At 39.2% G+C, this 20,190-nt stretch overlaps 2 protein-coding genes across 2 annotated transcripts; both read right to left on the bottom strand.

Moving 5' to 3' along the window:
• Positions 1-175: 175 nt before the first annotated feature.
• On the bottom strand, positions 176-9,070 carry smyd5 (SMYD family member 5). Its single transcript, XM_079672752.1, has 13 exons — positions 8,910-9,070; positions 8,007-8,115; positions 7,312-7,451; positions 5,619-5,740; positions 5,471-5,540; positions 4,110-4,214; positions 3,807-3,869; positions 3,179-3,249; positions 2,982-3,088; positions 2,757-2,813; positions 2,551-2,645; positions 2,069-2,139; positions 176-1,566 (listed from the first exon to the last, which is right to left on the bottom strand). Exons 1-13 carry the CDS (start codon positions 9,000-9,002, stop codon positions 1,410-1,412), a joined length of 1,260 nt encoding a protein of 419 aa, XP_079528878.1. The 5' UTR covers positions 9,003-9,070; the 3' UTR covers positions 176-1,409.
• Positions 9,071-9,598: 528 nt separating this feature from the next.
• sfxn5b (sideroflexin 5b) lies at positions 9,599-19,777 on the bottom strand. Its single transcript, XM_079670733.1, has 14 exons — positions 19,608-19,777; positions 15,940-16,008; positions 15,552-15,629; positions 15,262-15,288; positions 15,115-15,169; positions 14,993-15,018; positions 14,802-14,855; positions 14,412-14,468; positions 13,618-13,683; positions 13,176-13,266; positions 12,715-12,830; positions 12,374-12,459; positions 11,317-11,434; positions 9,599-11,061 (listed from the first exon to the last, which is right to left on the bottom strand). The coding sequence occupies exons 1-14, from the start codon at positions 19,662-19,664 to the stop codon at positions 10,984-10,986; spliced, it is 978 nt and encodes a 325-aa protein (XP_079526859.1). The 5' UTR covers positions 19,665-19,777; the 3' UTR covers positions 9,599-10,983.
• Positions 19,778-20,190: the final 413 nt, after the last annotated feature.

Consider the following 20,190-nt stretch of genomic DNA (forward strand, 5'->3'; position numbering starts at 1 on the left):
GCCTGGAGAGTAAAAGCATAAAGAAGCAATGATTAGTCTAAACCCGAACCCCTTGAGGAAGACAATTTGATTAAGGCTTTGTATTTAATATGCAAAGACTGAGCAAATATTTTACCAGTAGTCTTCTGTAGCAAAGGCAGGGGGTGTGTTTACCAGATAAATGACTCAACAGACATCCAATTTCAATGGTTTATGCCAGAGTAGTAAAAATGACAACTGCTATGCTCCCGTTATAATATTCGAAATCATATATTTGTCACTTACACATTCTCCTGTGCCACTGCACTTAATGCCAACTGAGAAAATTAGGATTAGTCATTCAATATTTCCAATCTTTGTCGAGTTACTGAAAATATTGGGATTTGTGATTACAGTCATTGTTGTAATATTGATTCATGTGTGGGCGGCAGGCAATTTCACTCATGTGGAACTGCGGTTTGAAATACAGGCCAAACAGTTACTGACAAAGCAATTTCCAAATCAAGGTCTCCACAATACATTAAGTAAGGTTAAACTTAACCTCATAGATCAATGGAGGAAAACCAAACTAAACTTCACCGGCTGGATGCCTCCCCGATGACAAGACTGTAATTACAACGGAATATAAATAAAAGGCCTCTCCAATATAGTAATGCATAGTCACGTAAGAAACTTCTTAAGTGGAGGAGAACACCTGAGAACATATTGACCTTCTCTTAATCACCTCGCCTTGTTTAAGAGCTGTCAGGGACAAGAAAGGATGACAGTTTTCTGAGTTTGCTTTAGTGGACCTGAAGGTCAGACACAAGTATAAGAACTGTAATACTTCACTATTTAAAAACCTCTGCCGCTTCCATCAGCTCTCGGGAGCTTTTGAGTCTTTGAGCCTATTGTTTTGTTTATTGTTTTGGCACAACAACTTTACTGTTTTGGATTGATTCTCAACATGGTCACTGTTGTTTGTAACAGAAAAGCAGTTTTAAAAAAGGGCCCTTTCTGTGGTTAAAGCTTTCTACCTTTGATTGCTAGGTTTAGTCAGAAATTTACTAAATGTCTTTTCATTAATGTAGTTTTAACAACGGGCTTACATGCAAATTGGATTTACAAAGACCTACCAGTCAATAAACTGTTCAACCCATAACCCAGATAGCTGAAAGCCATAGTTTCACCCCTCTAGTTTGTTGCAGTAGAGTGAAGAACAACAATAAACCTATCCCTGCCCATATACTGATTTACATTTTCCTGGGACCGACCTCTCAAAATGGAGAAATACTGAGTGCAATGTGGTGATAATAACACATGTTCCCACACAAATCGGACAGTCGTGGTGAAACGCAGATTGTGGTTTGAACAGTTTCTTTTTTTTATTCCTCAGGGCTTCATGGTGGCCGGAAAGGGAGCGGCTGAAAACAATATTGGCAAGTCATTCATCAGACATCGGTCATCTCATCTTCCATCTCATCCCCCTCCATTTCGCCTTCTGCCTCGCCTTCTTCTTCTTCCTCCTCTTCCTCCTCTGATGTCACGTCCAGCTCGCCCATCTGGGAGACGCACTTTGGACACGAGCAGACAAACAGGTAGTTCTCCCTGGGAAGAGAACGCAGCGCAGGTCACACTGTTGCACCTCTAACAATAGATGAAAGGAATCACACTCATGTTCGGAAAATCTGCTTCTGCACACCAGAGCATATGTTTATTACTTTTAATACAGTCTCTGGAGCAAGAGAGCATATGTTTATTACTTTTAATTAGTGGGTTTGATGTGCGGTACACAGATTTTTTCAAACCATCAAGTGAGCAAGCAACTGCTCTTTTTCAATGCTTAGAGTTAACACAGGATGCTGACAAACACTCAAGAGACTAGAAGAACAAACTAGCCCAGAGTGTTGAGCTATAATTCAAAGATGGATTGATATCATGTTGATTGATGAGTGCATGCACAGGACCTGCCATCATACCCCAAGCATGTCTACTTCAAAACTCCCTATTGTTGCCTGGAAGAGATTTTTTGTATTGATTAAGATTGTCAGCGTAATAGAATGACCCCGTTCGAGTGGATCATCCGAGGGATTAAATACGCTTACTGTACCTCAGAGTTTTATGTCTGCTGTGGCGGCTTCGGTCCCGCTGACAGCAGTCCAAATAACTGATGCAGATCTCCTAAGGATTGAAGAAAAATAAAGAAGATCAGCAGACGTTTTTGAGATTACAGTTCAGTCCCATATACAAGCTACTGGTATATTTCAAATGGCAGAAGAAAAACACTTTTTTCCGCCTCATGCAGGAAGTGGCTGCAGCCTTCCATCGTACACAATGCGCTCCTGTCTTAGGGACTGTTCAAAAGGAGAGCTTTGCTTTGAAAATAGCACGACTGCTTTGACATCACTGTGCCACGCAGATGCAAGGCTTCTCAATCTTTGTGACAGCTTGACAAACCAACTGCAATCCTCAAAGTCTCAGCCTTCTAATGCCGCCTGACAAGGGAGCAAACAAAAGCTAGAGAGGGGATGTTCTGTCTTGTATATTTCCGGGCCAGAATTTATCACTGCGAACCCAGGCGTGTCAGCTGACCTCTCCTGGGTTGATGTCACTAAGGGCGCTGAGCTGAAGCAGGAAATTGTTGTCGGGAAAGGCGGCCTCTGCGTTGGGTATGCAGTTGTGGTTACCTGCAGGGTCAAGGAGGCATAAAGTCGTTAAGCAGGTCTCTTGACAAGAGGAACAGCGTCTTTGGACTCAAGCAACAGCCACTAAATAACAGTTATATCATCTGCACTTACATGAGCTTTGGAGCAAAAAGAGTCCAGAGCCCTCACAGTTTAGAAAGTCTCCCGTTTCTACAGAAACGAAGAGACAAATGACGAACATTTGTTGAACTCTGAGTCTGAACACATGTTACATAATCACAGCAATGGCATTGGGACAACACAGACAATAATAAACACTCAATTGAGACACAATTACAAACTGTAAAATATACTGCAAGACTGAGATAAAGCTGTGACCTTTCTCAATGTCCTTGTACATCTGGTCGATAAAAGAGTCCAATTGCTCCTTCTGCTGGACAGGAAGCTGAATTGCATCACAGGCATGAACCCACTGACTCAAGGAGCTGAATGGAGAAAAACAGAGCACAAAGAAAAGTAATTACTATTGAGCCCAGAATGAAAGAAATTGAAGGACATAAGTGATGGTTGTTTACCTCGTGCCAATTCCTTGTCCATTGGTTCCCACAAGAGCGAACAGAGAGCGGAAACCCTCGGGGGTAAACCACTGCAACACAATCATATCTTTACTGATCAATACTGAAGGTCCAATCATTTCCTTTGACCCCTTTCTTACTAAAGGGTAGAGGTCGGGGTCAGTTGTAGGAGTTTGAAAGATTTAACTTCACTTTCCAGATGGATCAGTACATTAACATGAAGTCAATAACATGGCAAAATGACAAGGAAAGTGTCAGATGACATTTATATAATACAAAATGGATTTAATAAGTAGAGCAACATTAAATGGGACTAAGCAAACAAAATCGAAACAACTGTCAGCTCAGAACCTCTTTAATTAGCTTCCCCGGGCAACAAGCTCAAGATGTAATGTGCTGCTGCATTATGACACAGAAATAATATACAGAACTTTTAATATTTGATTACTTATTGACAGTTTCCAATATCAACTTCTGCAATATTCTCAATTGTACACATTTTATTTGATTTCTTAGTTTTCTATGACATTTGACATAAACATATTTTAGCTTTTTTATATAAATTATCTAAATAATTGTATTTTGGTATAAAACCTGCAGTTGTCACATTTGAACTGTGCTTTCTTACCCGACTCAGATAGTCATCGTATAGTGCTCCTTTAAAAAAGCTGTGTAACAAGGCCAGCTGCCCCTATAGAAACAATGTTAGATAAAAAACAAATGTTACGCAACAGAATACATACATCAAAGATGGCCACAGTGGGAGTTCAACTTCTTTCTAGAGGGGCAACATTGTCACGCTATGCTTATTGAGCCGTAAACAACTGGGATTAGCATAAAGCATGATATTATTTTAACTGCCAGACTTCATACATTTTGCACGTCAACAATTTCATATATTTCAAGCAGAAATCACTTCATGGTCACTTACTCTGAATTTCTCTCCTAGGAGCTTATGGGCGATCTCCTCTTCCTCATTACCTGTCCGGCTGCAGAAGTGTGAAAACAGCTTCTGCCACTGCGCTTTGTCCTTGGCCTGTACAACAAGCAAGTAAACATTTAGCAAAAACATTGCATCACTCAGTTATTCAAGTACCGTCATTTTCGGACTATAAGCCGTGCCTTTTTTCCCATTTTTCGACGTGCGGCTTATATAACGGTGCGGCTAATCTATGGATTTTTACAGCTAACGGCCACCACCTTTAACTCTATGGGCTCTATGGCCGGTCCAAGGACCCCCACCTTTAAGCGGCGGGTTCCAGCAGGAAAAGCTGGAGGCCGGAAAAGAGTGAGACAGGTAGCGCGCAAAAGTAAAAGTGGAACCGAGAGTGGTACGAGAGACAGAACGAGAGCAAGACAGACAGACATTACGAGAGCGAGACAGTTTGTCCCCGTACCACTGGTTGAAAACCGCTGCTGTAGATCACTGCCGGTACGTGCGTTGGGAGCGCACCGTTTAAGTTTGAAAGTTGAAAAGTTTGTGTGTCTGAAACGCTATGTGATACAGTACAGTTTACACAGCACAGTACATGTTCTGTAGCTACTATTGCACTAAATGGTAACACTTGAATACGTTATGCAAATATGCAACTTGTTTGTTGAAATGTTAATAAATGGGAGCTTCCTCAAACAGCCATCTCTTTCCCGACAATCCCCTCTGTGCACGAACCCTTACATATGGTAATTAACATTAAAACACCTGCGGCTTATAGTCCAGTGCGGCTTATAAATGTACACATCATTCAATTTAGCTGCTGCGGCTTATATTCAGGTGCGCCTTATAGTCCAAAAATGACGGTAGTTAATTGTGAGTAGTTGTTGAGCATTACAGTATATCTTGCTTACACATGTGTAATATTACAATAACAAATCAGAACTTATAAAGTTGTTATGCGGAACAGTCAGAAAATAGTTGTCTGTATACACTCTGGGCAGCATTAGCATTAATTTACAGTCCGGTTTATGACAATATTATGAATACAAGTCCATGTTCACTCTCCTTTTGGCTCTGTTTTGGTCTCCCCCATCTACTGAGATACATATCTGTCTCTTTAGAAACTCAATGCTGTGTTGTGTTGAGCTGAGAAGTTACAACACAGCAGTATTTTCTGTATCTGTATTTGTCAGGGCAACAAAATATTATGGCTGGTAATAATCAAAATGACATAGGGATGTTATGTCCTTTTACAGCAAGGTATTCTGATTCTAATACGAGGAATATACCCTCCCTGATTAAATTGAACACTCAATGATTCATACCCAAGGGTTTAAAAGACGTTATCAGAGACTCACCTGTTTGACTATTGCTACCATTCTGGCTATTAGCATGATGCTGGAGGTCTCAGGGGGATAATGCATACTCCTGAACAGAAAACACATCTCCTTTTAGGTGAAATACATTATTAACTTGAGAGAGTTTAGAATGAAACCAAACTCTGACCTCCATGCATCTTTGAGCTTGTTGATGGGATGGTCTGGATCTTCCTGAGAGGGACCCAAACACAGAGCCCTGTGGTACTGATCTGCTGCAGCTTGTCTACACTCGCTGCTACAGTACATCACCTGCAGGGTTAAAAATATCAATCAGAAACAAACACAACATTAATGCAATCATTTTAAATGACGGGTACAGAAATAAATTCCACAAACTTAAAAACTCTGTGGTAATTCGCCCACACACATTTCCATAATCATGCCTATATTTAAATGTCTTCTATAAACAAATCCGAAATTCTTTATTTCTCCCGCAACGGGGAATTTTACATTATTGCAACAGCAGGTACTGCAGATAAAGTGAGGAAAAGACTTACATTTAAAAATATAATAAATAATTATTATGAAGTAGCATTCTCCTAAATTAATTTATTCTGTGCTTTGACTGCATTTCCTTTCTTTTTATTATCGATTGAATTGCTCTTGTTTTCTAAATCTTAATCACTTGAATGTTTTAATCACTTAACATATAACGCTATGCAACACGTTTTAACTAGCTTTTGAAAATGAGGTGTAGAAATAAGGTAATTAGTATTAGCTTCAGGAACCCTAATCTGAAAGCCATTAAATAAAATGCTCTGTGGCAGTTTAAACTTAAAGTGGACCTATCATGCTACTTTTAGGCAATAGCATAGGTCTCAGATATATAAAAATCATGTCTATGAAGTGTTTTGCTCAAAATACCAAACAGATCACCCATTCTAGCCATGCCTCATATCCCTCTATTTCACTTCATGTTTCAAAAGTGCTGATTTGCGGTATAAAGCTTTAAAAAAAAAGAAAAGAAGGGGGCTGAGCTCATGCGGAAGATGCTACCAGCAGATAGTGCGGTGATGAAACGCCATATCATGGATTACCAAGGATTATTTCTGAAACAGTATGGAGCTCAAAGTCTTTCTCTCTTGCCGGTTATACCACAAGGTGAGTTCCTTTTTATTTCCTGCTTCTTCACACACATGCTCTGTGCAGTACAGGTTAGCTCTGAGTGTTAGCGATGCTAATGTAAACATGCGCCGACCATATTACGTCTAAAACAGTCGGGCATTGTTTCTGATAGCAACGTTTCTGATAGGGCCGTGGGTGTAAAGCCAGCCTACATTTCAGATATTACGTCATATCGGACGCAAATCTGGATCAGCTCTGTTGTAGCCCCGTTTTTAGATTTGGGTACGGAAGAAAAGAGAGAGGGTTTTATTTTCTGATGCTGCTTGAGTTCCTTGACACACCGGGGACACATATTTATGTATAAAAGACATCAAAAAGTGCATTTTGCATGATAGGTCCCCTTTAACTTATTTACATGTGGCCTACACAGATATGCAATACTGTGAATACAAGAAACCACCAAGCATAAACAGTGTTCCCCTTTGGTTAAAACAAAAAGAAGCAGACAGAGTAGCTTACTGATCCGTAGTACCAATACTGGCCTCTTAAAATCGATCAGCTAGTCGTGTCGCCCACCATCAACGCAGAGGAAGTTCCTCCATGACCACAGAGGTCTTAAAAGTTTTATCTTGATCTGAACTTTTTCAGGGCATATTCCTCCAGTGAGCAATAAACGACAACTTCCACAAAAAAAGATTGAGGCTTATCATCAACGTCCATGAAATCAATACAACCCGTCTCCTGTTTGGCCTCACCTGGCACTGCGGGCAGGCTTGGTGCCTCTCCGGTCGCACCCTGCAGAGCTCAGGGTGAGGGAGGCTGAGTCCTGGGATGCCGCTGAGTCTCCTCGCATTCTCCTCTGCACTCTCCAGAGCACGTAAGCAGTACTCACAGGCTAAAAAAGAATAGTGGATTAGCCTAGAGAGACAAACATTACTGAAGACCCGGTTAGTTTAGGGTCTTTAAATATTCATTCTAGATCAATGACCTCCAGTTAACCAGTATTAGTCAAGTCTGATAAAACATTCATGGTTTTGTCATCCCTGTATGGACTATCTATATACTACATTATTAATGCAATGTTTCAGTGCTTCTTTATTGGTGCAAGATGCAGTTAAAAAGTCCATGACCTCTTTTTGTAGGCCAACCACGAAGCTAGCATTGCACGGGTTCCCTTGACAAAAAGCCCAATGAGATTTCTCCAATGGATTTTTGATATTCCAGACAAAACAAATAGCAAGTGGCAAACAAATGGTTATGATACGTTCATTGTGAAGATAAACTTTACAATGAACACCACTTTTATGTTTTGTTATCTTTTCTTGTCCATACTAGTTTTTTGTTAAGCACCAAAACAAATGTCTTGTATTTATGTAAATTAATATGTACAGCAATGTGTTGTCATTTCACTAAACTGTTTGTGTGTTTTTAAATACAGTCCAGATCTCACCTCTATATTTGTACTGAGAATTCCACAGGAACTGGGCAGAGACGAGTGGCCGCTCCAGAAAGATGGCATCTCCCTTCTTGATACTCTTTTTGGCGAAGAGACCCTTGCCCTGAAAGAGACACAACAAAATATGACTGTTGTTCCATTTTCACCAGTGTTTTTTTAAAACCGTAAGTGGTACAAATATTTCTATTTAAAATGCTACTTTAATATTTACTTCCCTACATGTACAACACTTATAGTTAGTAGTTACTTTCTAATATATTAAAATATCACTTATCTTATCTCTTAAATTGGCTCCACATTGACAAACTACGATAGTGAAATGTTCTTACATGTATTTGTTATTGATAAAAACAGGACAATATAAACATTTTAAAATAAAAAAGTAAAAAGATCCAGTCCTTTTACTTTATAAATGTATACATTTAGCTGATAAGATATCTTAAATCATTCTGAAATGGGCCATTGTGCAGAATGAGTAATTGTTGTACTTTTACTTGTAATGTAGTATTTCAGGACCACAGCATTTGGAACTGAGTACTCTCCTTCAACAATGCAACTCAGTTCCTTGCTTTGCATCGCACCCTATTAAGTATAATAGTGTAAAACGGTTGATGTTGTCCCTTTGATTTCACATTTACTGGTTAAAATCGACACCCCTAACGTACAAATCAGCACATAACTGATTGTTTTAGGCACATACACATCTCTAATGATCAGAAAAGGTTTTATAAACCACATGTTTTCTTTCAGTTCTCCCTGAGCCCTGCAGGTCTGCTCTGCCGGGCTGTGATGCTCCCTCTCAGCCGACACGCGTCCACCACACCTCAGCCACAGAGCCGATTCAAACTCCGGATCTCTCTAAATCATTTTAATCTGACCAACTCTGCACCGCCTTACCTTGATATTGTCTATAAATCTCACATCCACGCAGGCAGAGACTTTGCCGGGGTCCACGCAGAAGGAAAACATGTCATCCAGGGGAGCAGCCATGTTGCTGACAACCTTTCCCCTTTCAACTCTGACACTGACGATCTATCTCCGCGCGAAGCAGCAGCGACCTCTGGTGGTCAGCATGCGAACTGCAGGTGTGTCACTGCTCAACACTGGGAACTCATTGCTTTATTGTAGGTGACTAAAGGCAGCATAAGTACACATATTTTGGCATAACTAAATACTAACACATTTAATGTATAGTGCGATATTAGAAGTTGCGTAAAGACACTGTACATGTGCAGGTTAAAATACATTAAAATCATAAAATAACACACTTAAAACTTAAAAAACACACCATTTGCTTACACATTAAATAACGCATGGGAATATTGGTGCAGTCTTGGATTTGGGAGAGTGGTAAGAGAACTGTGAATTTACAATGACTCATGACATGCTCCATTTAATTGTAATGTATACTACCACTAAGATTTTGTTTTTCAGGATAGGACAAGATATATTAGAATAGAACTATATTCAATATATCCAATACATATTTACAGATGTGATGCCTTAGCAGAGATGTATCTATCTAAAAAGAATATGGCACATGTCACTTAAATAAAGTCTGGAAATAAAGTCTTCACAGAATAAAGTAAATGGAGAAAAGAGTATTTATTGTATATTTTTTTGATAATATAGATAGACGTTTTACAGTGTTTTGTCCAGCAAACATATAATAAACATGTAGTATAAGTATTTTAAAAATAATAAAAAATACTAGTTCATGATCAGTAGTACAATATATTAGCTCGTACGTTTTATGTTTCAAATATTGTACAAAAGAAGTCGTTAGGAATACAGCAGTGGGTTAAGAAAAAATCAACATTTAAAATGTCCGTCCTACAAAGTTAGGAAAGAAGGGTTAACGTACAGTTTTTGGCTGTTATACAAAACAAAATCTAGACAGCAGAATCGTGTTTGTTATTTCACATTATTGGATTAAACAGTGTAACTAATAAACATCTACAGTACAGTATCTGCATTTTTCCACAGACACAGAGTGGCTTCTTATTGTCCCATAGTGACTGTTATTGCAGAGTTTCTCTACCATCAGATGATAAATAGACTTGTTCCCGAGAGATAACTAAGACTTTTATTTTGACATCTATTTCAGTGTTTCCCACATGTCAACAATATACTTTGTCTCTGCCACGATAATACAGCAGAGTGATAAATAGCCTGAGTGATAAATCAAGTGTGCCGATATTAGTTTATTGCAGATATATCAGGGTCAGTGTATTTTGCCAAGAAAGATAAAGATAATTTCCATTACCCATGACAAATGAAAATGTGCAGCAGAGGGCACAGATGAGGTTTTTTTACAACTGTAAATGGCTCAGTTTAAATCTTCTTCAATCATCTTTCTTCACTGGAAATGTTTGTGAGACGGCAGTAATGTCTTTATGTAAAGAAAGAAATGTCAGCTTGTATGTCTTGTGTGCCTCAGAAATCCTGTGTCTGTCACTAAGGATGGCTCTAAATAAAGGGTAAAGGTATAAAGGCTTTGCTGAACATGGGAAACATGTAGCAGCTATGTAGAGAGTCATTTTTTGCAGGTTTAAACTGCATTTATAAAACCTTTGTTTTCATTGGATGAGTGGTCAACAGAGTATAGCCTGTGTGTGGAAAACACTGTATTCTATATATTAAAATAATTTCGTTAATGCTAAAAAGAACAGATTTACCGTAAATATATCATTATTTCTATATACAGAGCTTCTTCTATTCTCTTAAAAACAGCAAGGACAAAGGGAATATGTCCCAATTTTTACACATTGACTAGGATCTTGGTAAAGGTTAAAAAAAATTAGAAAATAAAACCTGGGTTAGTACACCATGATATACACGCTCAGCTATGATACTGCAGCAGAGGCATCCCCTCAGCTGTTGTCAGGAGGAACCCAGCCGAGGCTCTCCCTGACAGCTCTTCACCGTGCAGCCTCCTCCTCTGATCTCTTCTCCTGCTCCACGCCAGCCATCATAGACCCTTGTTGTAGGTCACCACCTTGCAATCTGTTGCCATAGCGATCTCCGGCTCCAGGCAAGACACTTCAATCTGCAAGATAATAAAAAATCAGACTGAAGGTAGAAATTGAAGCTCTATATTTCTGTGTCTTAAAGCTTTAAAAATTCATTTTGACTCTTAATCAGACGTGGGAAGAGAAATCTGGAATGAGAGGTGAAACTAGTGCATGTCAAGTGGTGTATGTGTAATTAGAATTTCGCCAGCTGCTCTCTTTTCTCCTCTCTTTCTCTCTGTGAGCCATCTGGCCTTGACAGTAGAAGCAGTTGAAGCGGCGTTGTACTGTACCTGAGACATCTGGGGGAACAGGCTGATGGCCAGAGGCAGCGAGAGGCTGAAGGTGAGCAGGCACACGAGGCTGTGGACAGGCAGCAACAATCTGCGGTTTCCCTGCAGGAATCGCAGCCTACCAGAGTCAAGGGACAGTGATAAAAGGAAATGTGAGCCTGCTGTGTGGATCGATCCCAGATGACTACTGCCAAGCCAGGAGTTATTTTTGGATCCGGAGAAAAAGACAGCATGTGCAGATTTAGGGGTGCTATTTTCCACAATTAGTGGGTGGGAGATTAATCTGTCTGTGAGAACGTTCCAGTCCTGGGTTTATCGAGTCAGACTGTAGAAAAGCTCTTTTGTATGTATAACAAAAGAATGAAGAAGTGTATTTTTATTCAGTCTTTTTGTGCTTCAAAACAATAGGCTGTATTATTATATTTTCTCAGGCTGTGACCTACTATTGAATGAGTATATGGAAAACACTTTAGGGCACAACATATGGCGGGCCTGCCTCAGTACTGATATTAAGAGATAGGTTTTTAGATGAGCAATAACTGAAGGCAGGCTGAGAAAGAAGATGCAAGCTAGCTGTGAAAGAGATGAATGATCTTGTAAATGTAAGGACTTATACGCAGATTATTTTTTCACTATGCCTCTGGCAAATCTTACAGATGTAGGAAAAAATAGCTGTATTGTGTCAGATGCTGTGATAGTTGATACAGCTCCTACTCTTCTTAACTAAGCAAGTCATCTTTTAGCAGGACTAGTTCTGCTGCTGCTGAATAACTAAATAACAGAAAGTTTATTTCAGCTACAGAAAACAGGTAGGAAAGACATTTTAAGACTTTACTAAGTCACATGCTATCTTTGACTTAATAGTGTTGTTTGAAGCTGGTTTGCAGTCTGGCAAAGATATTGGATGATGTTGGAATTGGCACGAGATAGATTTGTGGGTAATAGGATAAGTAAAAAAGCAGAACAAAAATCAATTAATCACTAGATTAACCAATACCCAATTGAATTGTTAATTGCAACCCTAGTAACACATCCAACCACATATGTCTGTACAGACCTCTCTAGGTAGGACATGATGATGGGGGGCAGGATGAAGATCGGCATCGGGAGGACCACACGTGTGAAGGCGGTCTCTGTGATCGCCTGGGGTAAATATGAGAAAATTGTGCACACGCTTCATTTCAAATTCTGCAAATGAGTTTAAATGAGTTTTATTTAATTTCATGAAATCCGATGTGTGCTGAAGATAGACTTTATAAAATAGGTTGCTGAGTGACAGGACCCGCCCATTAAATGATGACTTTTCCCATTATCAGCCACCAGCACATTTGCAATTCATGGGAATAAACCAGCAGAACTATTCAGTGCAGAAGAGTAGTGTGCAAAAAAGAAACTCACATGTCTTGCAGCAATCTTTGAGGATCCCACCACTTTGCCATTGTTGTCCAACACATCAATGCCTTCAGATAGCTCGTTGTGCCTCATCAGGCCCACATTACAGATGTTTGCACTGGCTGAGGACAGGCGAGAAAGGCCACTTTTATGATAATAAATATACACAAAAACATATGCTGTAGAACGGAAATGTAGTCATGGATCCAAAGAAGAAACTCCTTTATAAATATCTCAATTTTGAGCCGGACTAGTCTTGGGGAAATTGAGAAATCCATTGCAGTAAGAATTATAATAAGCTGGCATTTTGGGATTTATGTAACTTATTTACTAATTTCTAACAAATTAGGTCTTAGATGGAATTTAAATATAGTGTAAAACCAGTAAGAAGCTGTAACTCCCACCACTTGAGGGTCAACTAATTACCCCCCAATATAAATGGTACAGAAAGTCCTTTGGAAACCCACCTACAGCTGGGAAGGGGACGAGCCTCTGAATGATCATCCTGGTGGCAGGACTCAGCCTGTTGGCCTTCTTAATCAAAACATTCAGTCCCACCTACAATAGTTCATATAAGAACACAAATCAGGTTCACCTTACAGTACAAACCTATACAATCTATGAAACACTTTAAAATCTCATTTACAGCAAACTGGTCCTTTGTTTTCGCATTAGTATATTTACTTTACTCTAGCCAAACATTAGCAGTAGTACTTAAACTGTACAGCTAACTCAATTCAAAAAGCTTACTGTATATTACCAGCACTGTTAATGATACTCTGTATAAAATATAGCCAGCAATGTAATAACAACTATGGAGCACATTCAACAGCAGCTCATGACTTGAATGTGCAGGTCAGATTCACCAAAAAGACCCTTTTCAAATAGAAAAGAGGGAGAAACACATACTGCAATAGAGACAGCGCTGGTCACAGCTCCTACATAGCCTTGAAGAAACTTCGATGTTGGCGTAGGCTGAAGAAGGAGAGAGCAAATGTTGTGTCACAGCTTTACACAGGGTTTACTCTCTATAGCAGGGGTGTCAAACTCAATTTCATCGCGGGCCACATTAGAATTATGGTTGCACTCAAAGGGCCGGTGGTAACTTTAAGACTATATAAATATAGATAAATATCTATCCATCCATCCATCCATCTTCTCCCGCTTATCCGTGGTCGGGTCGCGGAGGTAGCAGTATAGATAAATATATATAATATAATGTATTATTTAACAATATTTCCTCTGCATTGGATTATTATCTGATAGGGTAATAACTTAACTACGTCTGAAAGTAGAAGTCTAGGGCAAATAATTTAAAGTAATTGCAAATCTCTTCAGTGCGCATCTCACAAAATGAGATGCATTGTGGGACATGTAGTTTAAAGGCAACGTGCTCCTGTAAAGCGGCACGTAACCTTATAATACATTTATTATATTCTTTGCAAGCTCTTGTGGGCCACATACAATGAGGTGGCGGGCCAGATTTGGCCCCCGGGCCTTGAGTTTGACACCCCTACTCTATAGTGACAGTTTGTATTGGGATTTAATGTCGTAAATTGTCATTTTCAGAACAAAAAACAATACAAATGAGCTCTATTATGGTGATCAGACATGTTGTACAGAGTCTTGAGCAGCCCATTTAATAAATACATGCTTAGTCTAGTCCTTAGGGGGACTAAACATGTTAATATCAATGTTCCCACCTTTGTGGCGTTGCGGTTTGCATAGTTCACACAGGCATTATGACTCTGGTTCAGCCACTGAAGGAAAGAAAAAAGGCCATAAACAAAGGTTAAAGCAACGACCAAAGAAGAATTATGGAGGAAAGAGAAAAGGGGAATCAAGAGGAGGAGAGTAGGGAAAAGGTCAAAAGAAAGAGAAGAAGTTCAGATAGACATATACAGGCACTATATACTCTCTTATGTATTGCTTTATAAAGAGACAGCACACAGACAGAAGCCAACAGAGCAGCAGCACTTTATATTACAACGTCCTTGGTGGGAAAGCATTGCATGTAAAAGTGTGCTTACCAGAAAATGTAAAAATGTACAATAAATGCAATGGTTTCACAAGGTGTTGGTTGTTTACAGTACCTGCCATATAATGGTAGACACCACAGTCTGGTTTGGGAGAAGAAGGCCAATGACCTAGATGAGACCAGGGAACAAAGGCTTATTTTCCGGGGTAAAATAAGTCTACATTTCGTCTATCCCCGAACACGATCATGTAAATGGACATCTGCACAGCCATGATTTTGAATGTATGATTTTCATGTGGGACTTACAATCGGTGTTCCAAATGGCACATAACCTGCACAGTGAAGAAGTGATTTTCAGTGTAAAAAAACAAAGACAAAATGGAGGAAACTTGAAAAACTTTGGCAAAGATCTTCATCTGAGGTCGTACCTGACATTCGTAATGGCATGAAGATCTTCTCCCCTGTGTCTGGATGAATGATAGCCTGCGTGCAGAGAGCATGACCTCACCCTCATGCTGCCAGGAGCCCAGAGGCTTCAATGTAATGACTTACAATATGAGCCATGAATCACTTACCTGCTTGATCTTCTGGGCTTCCCACAGCTGCAAAGGTAAACAAGACTGTTTTAAAAATCACTTCAATTAATTATAAAGTTCATATGTTCGATTTTCTTTCCTATTTGGTTTGGATATGTTCGTTAACTTTACATTTTTTAATGTGATAATAACTGTATTTTGCTCAAGCCAGGTATTTTCAAACTTAAGGTCACTACTTTGTAATGTGCAATCTGTTTCCTGTTGCATGTTATCGTATTATACTGCAATATATTTTGTTTTTTATCACATCCAGGTCGGTAAAGACTCACCTGACCATCAGACACTCCCGGTGGAAGCTCGCCATGTTTGTAGTCATCGAGGAGTTTCAAGCATTCTTTCAATCGTTGCTGCATACAAAAGAAAAGGCTTCATTAGATCTGAACTGTTTTGAATTACAATTAAAACAATAGAAAAGGTCATATAACTGTCAAACACAACCATTTTTAAAAAGTCCACTTTTTCTGTCAATTGATTCATCAATAAATTAAAAACTAATTGTTTCAGCTGTAGAAATGTTTAACATGGCCTAAACCTGATGAGCTTTAATACAGATCTGATCATTTGTTTACGGGAAAGTTTTTAATAATTATGGATGGAAGGATAATCTTTTTTCGGAACCACATTGTTGAAACGTTTACAGATTTTTCTTTTCTTTACCTCGGACACAAACAGGGTGCTGGGGTCAATGATGTCCGCAAAGTGTCTCAGCCGACCCAGAAATGAGCCCTTGAAAAAAAAGTAAGAGAAGGTTAATTGTTAATGAATGTACAAAACAAAATCCTTTCCTCTGTGAATGGATAATATCAGAAGTATTATTAAGTCTGAGAGGATTTATCACACTTTCCATTGCTTTAGTTTATACTCACTGGTTTAATACATCTTAAGACATTGCTGTGTCTGTTGCACAGCTCTGGTGTGAACATTAAATGTATGTATTTAGTCACATTGGGTACAGTTTATTGTTGTGTATATAAACAGGGCTGCAGTAAGACTTTTAGAAGTGTTTAGGTCATGCAATGATGCTTAGTTTAAATCTTAGTATATTGATTAAATGCTGGATAAATACTAAATCCCTTAAATGTATCTTAACCATATGCACACAAATATTCACCTTTAGTGACTTTTTTATCCATGTGTCATCAACCATGATCATGGTTTTGCTTAAATATAATGCTAGAGCCAGGAGAAATAATATAGACAGATATTGTTCTTTAAGAAACAAGATGTCACATTTTAATCATTGAGCTTGAGAGGTGCTTGTAGGTGATTTTGTTACCTTTGGACAGAGTCACTGTTTCCACTGAGTCTTATTTTTACAGTGAACTAACACACTGCTGGTTGTATCTTATATTCAGTACAGGGACATTTTAGTGTTATCAATCACCTCCCTGTCAGCCAGAATATGAATAAGTAAATTTCCTTAATATTGCGGTAGATTTAAATCACCATGCAGAACGATGAACCTCATTAGCATTACATTACATTACATGTCCCTTGTTAGACGCTTTTATCCAAAGTGACTTACATACTCAATACTGTGGACAATCCCCACAGGAGCAATTTGGGGTGAAGTGTCTCAGGGACACAACGACATGCTGACTGCAGTGGGGTTTGAACCTGTGACCCCCTGATCCGAACACCAACGCACAACCCACTGCGCCACACACCACCATTAATAAACATACTTTTGAGTACATTATCTTCTCAGCATTTTGTTCCCAAAGAACAGCATTGCCCAAGTCTTTGCTATTTAAATGAAACCTTAACAAAAGGATTCTTTGAAATGCCACTTAAAGGAAAACAGAGCCAATATGCTCAATGTGGAAACATCAAAACAAAAAAACAGCCAATTATAAAACTGTATAAAAATAGATGACAGTCTGTGCTATCATAACTAAACAATCCATTTAAACTGAGATATATAAAAGTAAAATCTGCCTTTTTTTAGATGTACTTTAAAGTAAATGTACAAGCAACCTGAACACATTTAACAAAGACATTCCTCCATCTAAGTGAGGCTTTGAGCTGCTGGTCAAATGCCCTGTTTCCAGTTCCCTTCACTGTGTCCATCAGCATGCCAATTGCTAAGTGTGTGTGCCAGCACTCTGAAAAGGCCCAACAGCAATGAACGCCAAGAGTCTCTTTGGCAAACCAGATGGACAAAAACATGGCAGCTTCAAACAACTTCCCTCAGAGAGAGTTATGAGTGATGATGAGCAGTGGAAGAGGAATGACAGTGGAACAAAACCCCTTCAATATTTCAATTATCTGTTCAGCATCGGGTCCTAATTGAAATGACTGGAAACAATAATGCTCCTGAAGAATGTAAATAACCATCCATCTGTACTGTAACCCTGGATCTGCTGCCACTGCCATTCCTCCATCACACGTCTCCTCCTCTGACAGGCCATATGTGCTGCAGTGCTGTTTTGTAAGAGAGGGTAGACTGAGGATCCATGTAAGGATCCTGCTTTAATTATGCATGAGTTTCAGCTCCCTGGAGAGTACACAACAAGGCTGTAGTAGCTGAGACGGAGCGCGGCAGAAAGAACAGACAAACAGAGGAAGATTTCTGCTGATTCAAACACTGGCCTAATTTCAACTGCTTTGACGCAAGGAGCTGAAAGTATTACAGCACCTTTATCAACCCGACAAGAAGTGCAGGTTGCAGGTGGAAAAATAAAAAGCTCTACGGGAGTCTGAAAGAAAAGACTTCCTACTTAGAAACCACGAGCAATAGGAGCCGTAAACAAAGATTGAATTACTTCAAATTAAAATTAGGGGGGTCTAAAAGAGGAATTTGTGAGGTACTCTATAAAAATAGACAAAAGTAATTCACATGTGACAAAGGGTGTGAATGAAATGCCACTCAGGCTTTTTGTGAACATAAATTATCCTGTGCTAATTAGTAAATCTTCATTAGTTAGTCCTCATCACTCTAAGAGCAAGACACTGTGAAAGACACACAGAACAACGTATTTTAGGGTCCATTGTATCTTTCCTTGTGGCCGCTTTGCTTACATTTGTGGTGGATTTGCATCTCTTCTGGATTGATTTGCATACTTCTTGTTTTTCATCTCTTTGTTTTGCGCCCTACTGTACAGTACTTGGTCATTGCATCCTTACGTGGTGGTTTTGGGCCTATTTTTTGTAATTTTGTATATTCTTTATGGTCATTATGTGTCTTCTTGTTGTCATTTTTTGTATTATTGGCCTTTTTGCCCCTTTTATGGTTATTTAGCATTCTTTGTGGTCCTGTTTTGTGTCTTCTTAGTCATTTCGGGACATTTCGGGGAATTTGGCTTTTTTTTACACTTACAGTAGCAATGCTAACAATCAATTCAAACTGTTCTGTCATGATATGTCAGAATTGATGTGCTCAAACTTTAGGATAAATTGCTTTCCTTTTGTGTTTGTGTGCCTTTACATAGTTTTTCCGCGTTACTCTGGATTTTGAAAAGATATGCATTTAAAGCTCATCTGATTTGAATTTATAGCAAATCTGAAAAGTTTGGTAACTTATTTACAGAATCTGTTTATTGACCTTGATCCGTGCAATACTTCATGTGAATAATTTCTTTGAGGCTGCTGATTAATAAGTGTCTTTGAAGAAAGAAGCCTCAGAAATGGAAATGTACCCAGCGTGCAGCTTCCTCAGTTAATGTGCAACACGGGTTTACGTGAAGGTCACATTATCTTTCAGGGCTGACCAAGGCAAATTCATTTCGGAGGACGGAAAATTGAGTAATGGGCTTCAGATAAGGACAGGCAGCCCATTCATCTCGATCCCATTGGGGGACACAGTAACTCAGCAGAAAGCAGAGATAGAGTCAGATATATTAGATACACTTCAGGCTGTTATAGTGCGATTTGGATTAGATAAGTGTACAAGATTTGCAGATATTGTATCAAAAAATCCCAAAACAGCTGCAATGTTAAAGCCTAAAAAATAAGAATTAAAGCTGCAAAAAACTAGGGAGGTAAAGTGCCTTGGCTGCAGCCCATAGTCTGATAATATATTTCACGGAGCAGCAGCAGCGATGCAAAGGGTGTGAAATCTGTAAGTGGAGATGTTAAAGCGCGATACACAACCATTATTTGTACTAATTAAACTACAATACACTCGTGCAACCACGCTCAGAAGTTCATAATCGGTTCAAAGTTGTTGCAGTTTTACAACAAAGAATCGCGGATGAAAGGCAACTTTCGTTAAAGTGAGAGCATCCAGAGCAGCAGGGCGGAGGATGGAGCGGTTTTCCAACAGAAAGCCTGAAAAACAAAATGCCATTAACGCAGTTTGACGGGGAATAAATAAAAAGACTTACCTGCTCGTATCGCGGTCTCCCGAGCTGGAAGGCAGGACATGCTGCAGATTCCGCCATGACAGCCAACTCTTTATTTATTAATGAACTGAATCATGAACGGATTTTCAAGTAGGGCGAACTACAGTCAGTGAGTGTCGCTCAGTGTGTCGGGATGTGTAGTCCTTCCGTTTGCAATAACACTGGCAAAGTTAAACCGCATGACTACACATCCCAAATAATCGATAACGTTAACGCTATTGCATAACTGTTCGGATTGATCTTGGGAAAGATAACAGCCGATGCACCTTATAGGTGTCAAGATTGAACCAATAAATCATTTTGTGAGGAGGTGTGGCTTAACGGGACAATAGAAAAATAACCTTTATATACAGTCTATGAAAATAACGCAAAAAAAAAAAATGATGCTACTCACCACACTGGACTCTTATAGCAGAAGATGCTGCTTTCAAACTGACTGAAGTCTAGAAATGTGCATTAGCCTTCAAATGATTCTGCATCTTAATCATTTTGCACATTGTATCCATGACATCCATCCCAATGTTCTGAAGAAACATTTAAAAATAATATGTTGCTTTTACCAAGT

Source organism: Notothenia rossii (genome assembly GCF_949606895.1).
Source record: "Notothenia rossii genome assembly, chromosome: 3".
Taxonomy (NCBI): Eukaryota; Metazoa; Chordata; class Actinopteri; order Perciformes; family Nototheniidae; genus Notothenia; species Notothenia rossii.